Raw genomic sequence first — 9,707 nt, forward strand, 5'->3', positions numbered from 1 at the left:
CTCCTTTATGCTTAGACAATCTTGTTGATTTGTCTTGCATCCTCCTTGTTATGCAAGTTCGTACTCATAACAGGCCACTCTACTCTAAACACACACTCTTTCCCCATCCTAAGATTGCCAAACCAACTCCTCACTAGACATCTTCCCTGTTCTGGTTTGATCCTGGAGTGTTTCCTTAACTGCGTAGGCCTCTGTCCGCCATCTTAGGCCTCAAAATCTGACCCCTGTCTCCCTCACTGGTTGCCACCCTGCCCAATAATCAATTTCCCACCACAATATCTTGAGTACTACACCAGCTGACAGCTGGAGGGGTTGACTGGATGCTAGCAGGCCCACGGCTGGTGTCCTGGATTGACCTTGGCCGCTTGTCTCAGGTAAAATTTTTGTCGCTGCACGTCAGCAGTTACTGATCTCTCCTCAGTCCTTTTTGTGTGTCAATTGTGTGTGTAAATAGCATTTTAACACTTCGTTCAGTGTTTTAAACACTGAACGAAGTTCTATCAAGAAGCTGGGCTTGTATCATTTCACTACTCTGTCTTTTGTAGACAGGGCAAATTAGAAAATCATTATTATAACTGTTACTTTTCTACTGGTTTAATTACCAGTGTCTTCCTCCCCCCCCCCCCCCCCCCCTCTTTCTCTCTTGCTATATCTCATCATCATCATGTGGACAAAAGACCACAAGGAAACAAGAATATTTCATGAGTCAACTTTTTTTAATCATCATTTTATACAATAGATTGTACATTTCCACAAGCTAAGAAGAAATAACGCTAGGTAGCTGAGGGATTCATGATCTCCAGTCAATATAAACATAGCAGTTTTCTATTTTAAACAACCGACATCATGGAGATGAATACAAATATACTCTGCACCGTTTTTCTATGTGGAATATTTAAGATGGCCGTCCAGCACCCCTCATACGAACACATTCACCTCGTCTCTGAAACTATCAGCTGGACACCCCGAAGCTTTGACACCAGTGGCCAATTAGATGAAGCCACCCAAGGCATGTTGACCCCACCCATGGATCAGATTCAAACTCTTATGCTCTGTTATTGCGTTTCTCATCATCCATGCAATATTCTATAACTGCAGCCCTGTAGAAGCTTCTGTCCGCACGTGTCTGTGCTTTAGCGGTGAGCTAGGCCCCTCCCCATGTGTTGTGATGTCACAGAACAGTCACTGCAGTCCACAGAGCATGTCCTAAAGCACACAGAATTGTGTGACCAGGCTATCCTGGTCAATGGTCCTAAAGCATGATATAGAAACTAGAAATAAAGGCCAGAAAAATAAAAGATAGAAAAATAACAAGGTACATCCCCAAAATAATATGAGACAGCCAACTTCACTCTTCAGTGGGCATATGTTACATCATTAGTTTGCTTAGGAAACATAGCTGGGCACACATACATTTATGTCCTCCTTTTCCAATGCAAGTTATATACAGTAAATTGGGGGATACATATGTTTTATATGGAAAAAAAGAAAATCGAGTTTAAATCGGTGTATTCTGTTATCTAAATAAAAAAATGGCTCGTAGTGCTCCCAAACAGAATATCATAATGAGACATTTATTGTCCAAATTACAAGTTTCAATCAAGTACATACATATATCATTGTAATGCCCTGTAAATAATGTGTACTATACATTACGTTTTTGAAAAGCCACACAGCATGTCATAAAACCAAGCAGCATGTCATAAATGTTTTTAACTGTTCCAATGACTAACGCAATTTGCTTCACATGCTACGTGTATGCGTGAGGTGACTGTGTGCTGGGTCGGAATAGGTTCCACGTTTGATCCCAAAACATGATGAAATGCTGAACTTTTTTTGGAACATTACTTCAGAGAATTACACACGGTTATGAGACAACGCCGATACTTTCCCTGGAGATGATCAGGATAGACATACAGTACAAAACACGATCGTTTACGTATCGGGTGGGGGGAGGGGTCACATGGTACAGTTTGTATCTGCACTCTGTGATGAGGACATCTTGTCTGCGCCCCGACGTGAATGACAGGTTCGCCATTGTCAAGTCAATGTGACACTATGCTGAACAGATGGCTGGGCTGTGTGGAGGAAAGTGTGCGTAATAGTAGTGTATTATAAAGCAACGGCTATGAGAGTCAGGAACACCACTTCCTATCACAGGGCCTTCATGTCCCCTGCGAGTCTCACGCCTGAAAGGACTCAACCTGCTCCCCGTCCGGAACGCTTTTAGGCATTGAAGCTTACGAAACTCCCACACCTGCTGAAGTTGATTACTTTGTGTACCAGCAAAGCTTTGAATAGTGTCCTGCCATAGTGTCTTCAATCCATCGTGATCTACCTTACCTATGATCTCCTTATATCTAGCTGAGAGAAGTCCTGAACTAGATGTTGTTATAGGCCTACTGAACTCCTCTACATAATAGCTGAATATACAAGTTTCGAGGGTAAAGATAAACAGGCTGTGTGTGTGTGCTAGTCTTTGCCTGTGTGCTTTGCATGCTTGTGTGTGTGTGTGTGTGATTCAGAGCTCAAACATGTTAAGGGTTCAGCTCAGGCTATGGGAGTAACAAAGCAGGTTGAGGAGCATGTGACAAGATGGCTGAAGAACTGATCGATGGTCGTTTAGGACTGAAGATTCCAATCCTTGGAGATCACTCTTGGGGAAATGTAAGGAATCCTTTGCTCTATTTGTCTTCCTGACCCCTTTACTCCTTCTAATGTGAAAGCATGGCATACACCATTTCAAAACACACACACACACATCACAGATGAGATATAGTTACATCTAAATGCCTACCTCATTTGAACCACTCTTTGAAGAAGTGACAGTGGACATCTTGTCTCAAAGACGCCTCCTCAATATAGATGCACAGTGCTAAATGACTATCTCATGGTTGCACAGTGCAGTGGGTCATGACCCCAAGACACCTGCGGTTATGTACGGCGCTGCCGCGACGCGTCTTCTGCGCTTAAGATTGCCGATTCCGCGACGGAAAACGTTTTCCCTTTCACGGAAACACAGAGCAAAACCGAGTAGCACGTTAAGATCACTTTAGCACACTGCGTCAACGTAAGCCTCTAAAAACCAGAATTCAAGAAAGGAGTCAGGGAACCAGGGAAAGAAAAACACAACAGGTATACTGGGAACAGAGAATGTTGTTTCTTGTATGTTTGTTTTTTTTGTACAAAGTGTTGTCAGTCTGTGTGTTTGTGACTGCCGGCGCGGCTACAAGACGGCCGCTGGGTAGAGCGCCACCAGGGTGCAGTACAGGATCCAGGCCTGAGGGGGCAGCATAGAGGTCCTCGGGGTGGCTGAGCCCAAGATGGCGGTGGATGTTCCAGGGTCGTCTATCTGAGGGTCCTGGAAGGAGACGGCGAGAGGAGGGGTGAGAAAGCACGGACATATAAGGAGGTAATCAGTACACAACCCTTTCTTTCTTTTTGAAACACTCAGTTTAAGTTGATTAAGGTCATTACCCTCTTGAGGTCCACTTTGAATACAAGTGAATAAATTGGCATTTTGCTCTCAATATATTGCTTATTTTTGTTCAAGCATAGTGATTGGTCTGTTCCCAACAGCATCCATAACCAGGTTGTGTCTGAATTCTGCTGCACTTACAAACACTGCCTCAAACAAAGGTTTGAATAATCAAAGTCAAATTTAAGTCTTTCAATAACATTATCAAACTTAGCGGTTTGTTTTGAGTCTCCGCGTAGGAAATAAAAGGAGGTTTTGCTAAGTGAAATGCCAGGGTTGCTCTCTTCTATCCGTGTGTCGCTTCAGAGATGAGATGAAAGTGGCGTTTGACAAACTAATAAAATGCTGAGCTGAAAGCAGGGTCATCTCTTTTCAGGCTGCCTGGACCTGCCAGTGCCTCCTTAAATGTCACTCGATGGCATAATGCAGCTTTATTATGTACAATGACATTTACTGAACTTTAAAAGCCAGTAGATAAGCAGCGATCACATTTCAGCCCCCAGGACTACAAAGACCATGAGCACGTGTTTCAGGGAGGGTTGCCATAACTCAGTCGAAAAAGTGGATGACCTTTGACAGGGGGTCAGGGATCTAGGTTACAATCATAACTCTGTCTGACCTGTTCAGGAATAATCTCTTCAATTCAGTAACTTTACCCCCATGGTTTAATTACATGTCTACACCGATCATCTCCAGTGTTGAGAAAAGTTTGGACCTGATGTTATCTAGCTTCATTAGAAAATGATTAGAACTTACCACACACAACACTCCATCAATAGTAGCATTGGACTTCAGTTTCTGAGCCTGTAAAGCAGAAGACAAAGATATGATCACCTTTGTTACGTTCGGCTGCCAGACAGCGAGATGAGAGGAAGGGGGAAAAAACGGTCTCAGACAATGTGATAAGACAGTATTGGATAGGGAACCGTTATCATTCAACAGTTTTACTTCCTCTTTTAAGACACGGCCAGATCCAGAACTAGGCTATCCTGAGGTACAGGCTGCACTTGTTTCATCTGAAATAAACCCTCTCGCGGGCAGAGAGAGAGAGGCCTTGAAGAAGTGCTGCAGATGACGGTGGCAGGGAGAGGTGGATGGATCTAAGGAAGGGGAGAGTGGTGTGAATCTCTGGCCTGGAGCGGAACAGGAGAGCAGCCTCACAGTAGGCTACATGCTTGTTCTCTGCCAGGTGATTTTATCAGTTTGTTTTCTATCCAACTGTAATGATCTCTGATACTGGCAGGAACATTTCTATTTTTGATTTATAAAGTGTTGGGATCTTCCCAAAATGGCGAGTTGACATTTATGTTGACTCTAAGGCAAGGGGGGAGTCAGAAATGTTTGCGTTTGTGTGTATATGTGTGTGTGTGTCTGTATTTGTTCTTCAATTTGTGTGTGTGTGTCCATGGGGGTTTCAGTCTGCCAGTCTTATAGATGAACACACAGTCTTAGTGCGTACTGCCCTCCCCAAACCAGGCGAAAAGTCACATGAGACGCATTATAATTCAGTGATCAAGGCAGTATTATTATACTCTTGCCTCGCCACCAAACAGCAGGATGAAATGCTTCCATGGATTCATATCCATAAATCATTCTTGTGTTTGGAGCTCACTATACAGGGAATATGATATGACCGCATAAACAAACAGAGAGAAATGAATAATTTCACATGTGATGCTGAACTCCACATCAATTCTCAGACGGATGGATTATTGCTTCTGTTCTGTGTGGGTGGCTGTAAGGATTAGTGTGTCTTTGGCTCCTGTTTTAGGGCCTGCTGTGAGAGGTGGGTGTAGATATGCTGTTTGTCTTTGTTACCTGCGTCTGAATCCAGCTAGATATGTGTGTCCTGCGGGTGAACTCTCTTCCTCCTTCTCTCACTATGACCATCTATGGGACTCCCAAGAAATGCTGATCTAGGTTCATACCCTCATCATCAGGGCCAAACACACACACCAAGCTGTGTGTGTTTTAGTATCTAAGTACAATATGTTTGTATGTGGTTGCACGGTGCGTTTGTAATGTTGTTGTACAATTAAATTGCATAACAGCAACATTCCATTTTCATTACTCCTGATTTCCATAAGGTCCTGGGGTGCTTTGCAGTTTTTCTCAGATTCACAACTCTCAAGAACAGACTGTGTTAGCTCTAGGGCCCAATCTCTCTGACAGCCAGGTTGGTGAGTGTTAGCTAGCTAGCTAACCCTGCTGCGCTCAGATACTCTCTCCCTCTCTGTCTCTCTCTCTTTGTCTTTGTTCTGGGCTGGAAAACTGCTGCCAGCTACCTGACTTCATTTAATCACACACGTAGGATAAAAGATGCCCCACTCTCCCAGTGTCTTCCCTTCACACAAAGAGAAACATTTACGGACCCCTCTTGCAGGAATAAAAGACAAAACAAAGAAGTGTTGCCTAATTCAGTTTTGAAGCTTACGGGTCAAAAACACTCATTTTTGCCAGACAAACAGGAAGCAAATTAGATGTTGGGGTTCCAACAATGGGAAAGCAGAAAAGCACGTCTCCAGCGGTTTTTCTAGTTCTTTACGGGAAGCTGACAGAGGGGGTCATACTGGGAGAGGGGGAGTCTTCCTTTCTTCTTTTCAGTGTTGGTTGAGTAGCGTTCGTTGTGGAGGGTTTGGCCTGTGGAGTTTGAGGATGTATTGTTGCCTGCAAAGCTGGTTCAGGATGGAGGCCTTCGGATGGTGGTCCAGTGTGTTCATGCACACCTGTGTGTGGTTGTGTGAGTGCGAGTGCGCAGTCTGCATCGTATCTGGGTGTGCGCTCACCCAGTGTGTGTGTGTGTCTGTGTGTGTATCTAGAGGATGAGTGTGTGCTCTGTTCTGTGGCCCGTTCTGCGAGTGTGTCATTACAGAGAGCTTGTCAGGCCCTGACAGGCATCCCTGAGCCACGCACAAGCCTTCAAGCAAACAGGGTTAATACAGGAACACACACTCTCATTAACTTCTACTTGACACTCCAGCGCCAACACACCATCCACCAGCCTCTCATTAAAAACTCAGTGTGTGTTTTTGTGTGTTTGTGTGCAATCATGCTTGTGTGAAAGCACAGCGTATGTGGGTGTGTGTGTGCATTTGAGATGTCAGAATATAATTTTCATTCAGTCTCTAATAACAGGTTATTTAACCTGGTCTTATATTATACAGTTATACTGTTAGCTCATCGCGGCAGCTCAGTAACCTTGCCTGCCTGCCTGCCGTAGTATGTATTTAAATCTGGAATAAATATGCCTCCGCTAACTGTCCCACACTAACAGTTACCACTGTGTGTTGTGCTCCTCTGTTAGATGTAAGTCGCTCTGATAAACAGGTTTCTCTCATGTAGGTTAGTCCCCTGACCTCCAGCCTGGTCCACCTTCTGTAATGAGCCGTTGTTATCCCCCCTCCTCATCCCTATTAGCATGTGAATGGCAGTTCACCCAGAGGTGCTGTGGAGGACGGGCCCAGACAACCTCACCGGGGGGACAGGGGGGCCAGGCGGACGGGCGGTCAGACGAGTTAATGGGCGCTTTCGGTGGCATCAGGTGACATTCAGACTCGGTGGCTCGACAGTTACCTTGTCGCTGTGACTTTGAGAAGGTGATATTGTTACAGAGGAAGATGAAGGGATAAATGAAGGCCAACATCAACAATATAAAACACGTTTGATCTTTCTGGTCTCTCTCTGTCTGATCTATACAGGAATAGAAATGAAAACAAACCCGAGCACCAGCATTCAGAAGGTCGTCAGTCTCTCAAACAGCCTTCTATCTATGAACATCAGCTAGCTAAGCTTAGACACTGCTTAGTAGTCAAATTTCACACACTTCCGGCTCACAGACTCACCAGGAGCCAAATGTATCCCAATACTACACACACACACACACATTTCTGTGTGAACTTAAGACACAGGTATTGATCTCCCAAAAATATTTGGATGACAGTTTAACTGTAAACAAAACAAAAACTTCAAAAGTGGAGACAGGAAGTGGCAATATGTGTGCCACCCTGTCTGGGGCGTGACCCTGTCTAGACAGTTTTCTTCATCATCTGAACATGGTTTGCAGCGGCTGTGCCAGCATGGTGCCAGCGTGGCGCCAGCGTGGTGCCAGCGTGGTGCCAGCATGGTGCCAGCGTGGTGCCAGCATGGTGCCAGCATGGTGCCAGCGTGGTGCCAGCGTGGTGCCAGCGTTGGGGGAGGTTGTGTGTGCGCAGCAGGGGGGCATGGTCACCTGTAGGCTGCCACAGAAGTGGTAGATGCTCTGGTCTCCAGTGTTGAGGTGGTTGTTGTGCGTGGCGGCGGCATCCAGAGAGTTGGGGGAGCGCTCCCTGGTCTTCTGGTAGGGGGTGGTGGTAGAGGTGGTTGTTTGTACCGGAGGGATGGGCTGCCACACCCCCACATCAGTCCCATTACCGAACGCCTGGATGGCATTCCCTGTGGAGGGGAGAGGAGAGAGGAGGTCAGTGCTGCCAATGGGGGAGGGAGGGGAGCGGGGGGGATGAAGACAGGCTTTCTGCTTATGTGGTAACAAAACTAGAAAATAAAAAGTGTGTGTGTGTAGGACAGACTGTGTGTGTATGTGTGAGAAGTCTGTGTGATGTTTTTTTGTGAGATAGTAAATGTCTCTAGGTCCTAAATCAAACATTATCATCAATCCATTACCAGAAAAAACACCAGTACTGCACTGTAATCCATTTGCCCTAATAGCTATTGCCGGCCTGCCTTCTCCAAACACAATCAAATTATGTGAAGTTAAAAAGTAAACTCTGAGCTGGAACACGATCCTTGTTGTGTATGTGCACATGAGTGTGTGCATCCATGTGTGTGTTTGTGTGTTAGAAAGCTCTTTATTTTGGCTGAGGGATATGAATATGTTATGTGTGACGATGATAATAAAAACAAAGACTAAAGTGATGATGGAGCTATTTACTGAGTCCATTAGAAGGGCCCTACTCCACCTGGTCTGGCTTTGAAGGCAGTCACACACACATACACTTAGACACACGCACACACTCCAGGATAGATGGGACAGCCCTGCAGCCAGAAGAGTAATTAGCCTAGCTTCTCCCTGGGTCACAGAATCCATTCCAACTATGAGCCGACACTTAGGAAAAAAAATAACAAAGATAAAAATATTCGTAATTTGCATTAAGTAATTTTTTACCATCTCACATATTTACTGCACGCATACAAACACTGTCGGTTTGTACTCTATACTGTCATCAAGATCGGAATCTACAAAGGTCTCTGCCTGACTAACAGCTCTAAAAGGCCTTCCTACACACACACACACACACACACTCACACACACACCTCTGTCAAAGGCTGGCTGTGCAGAAATAAATGAGAGCTGATTTCATTATCAGCCAGTGAGGAGGGAGGCTTGGCCAGCAAGCCGTGGCCTTGCAGCCTATTCCTATTGTGTCAGCGCAGCGGAGGACTGATGAGCGTATTCACACTAGAGATAGGGCTCTTTACCCATCCTTTTGTCTTCTGACAAGGCCTAATTAGACACACAGAACGGAGCCTGTTGTCGGAGGAAGCGGGCGTGCTGTCGCCCATGTTTGGCTTGCCGTGGAAACCCCGGGGTACGCAACTGTATGATCCGTTAAGCAGCCTTTGATTCCGCACCAGATTAAAGGCAGTCCAACTCGGCTCCGATGATGTGAGAGAGCGCAAGATACTGCTCGCGCGTCAGTTAAGTGAACACGGCCTCTACATTTTAGTTCAACTATGAATTATGGGAATGCGATATCATCACCTCAGATGAATGTTAGCATATAGACAACTGACAGCCTGTAGAAGATTTACAGAGCAACACCGTAGATAACATTACGCTTAAACAGAGGGCGATGATGTGGCTTTTGGGCAGGTTAGCAAACACTGCGTGAGGGCCTACGACAGCTCATCTCTATAATCAGCCTGCATCAGTAAACGGCATCGTGGGTAAACATCATATCGGTACCATCGCTAGCTACTATAAACCTCTGGAAAGGACCACTCACAATCACGGCTAGAAATACACCTGAAAATCCAGAGTGCAGAAGAGCACTGGCAATCTACGTCTCTTGTGCACTGTAAATGCAAATATTGCAGGATTAGGATGGCTTACTTTACATGCCCATCTACTACAGAACATTTCGAAATCTCCTAGTGTAACAATTTGAGGAAAGCAGTGAAGTCTCTCCCACACGGAGAACAGTTGTGTTGTGGTCTGGGGACCGAGCTGCAG

The 9,707-nt window shown here is 45.3% G+C and overlaps 1 protein-coding gene across 1 annotated transcript in view; it reads right to left on the reverse strand.

The window, feature by feature from the left end:
* Positions 1 to 821: 821 nt before the first annotated feature.
* The window catches only part of gfra1a (gdnf family receptor alpha 1a), a 36,228-nt gene continuing 27,342 nt past the window's right edge, over positions 822 to 9,707 (reverse strand). Inside the window, exons 6-8 of the mRNA XM_062464540.1 lie at positions 7,707 to 7,941; positions 4,235 to 4,282; positions 822 to 3,361 (exon numbers count right to left, since the gene is read on the reverse strand). Coding sequence (XP_062320524.1) covers positions 3,227 to 3,361; positions 4,235 to 4,282; positions 7,707 to 7,941 — 418 coding nt within the window. The 3' untranslated portion in view covers positions 822 to 3,226. The remainder of the gene's footprint in view (positions 3,362 to 4,234; positions 4,283 to 7,706; positions 7,942 to 9,707) is intronic.

Source organism: Osmerus eperlanus, chromosome 6, assembly GCF_963692335.1.
Source record: "Osmerus eperlanus chromosome 6, fOsmEpe2.1, whole genome shotgun sequence".
NCBI lineage: Eukaryota > Metazoa > Chordata > Actinopteri > Osmeriformes > Osmeridae > Osmerus > Osmerus eperlanus.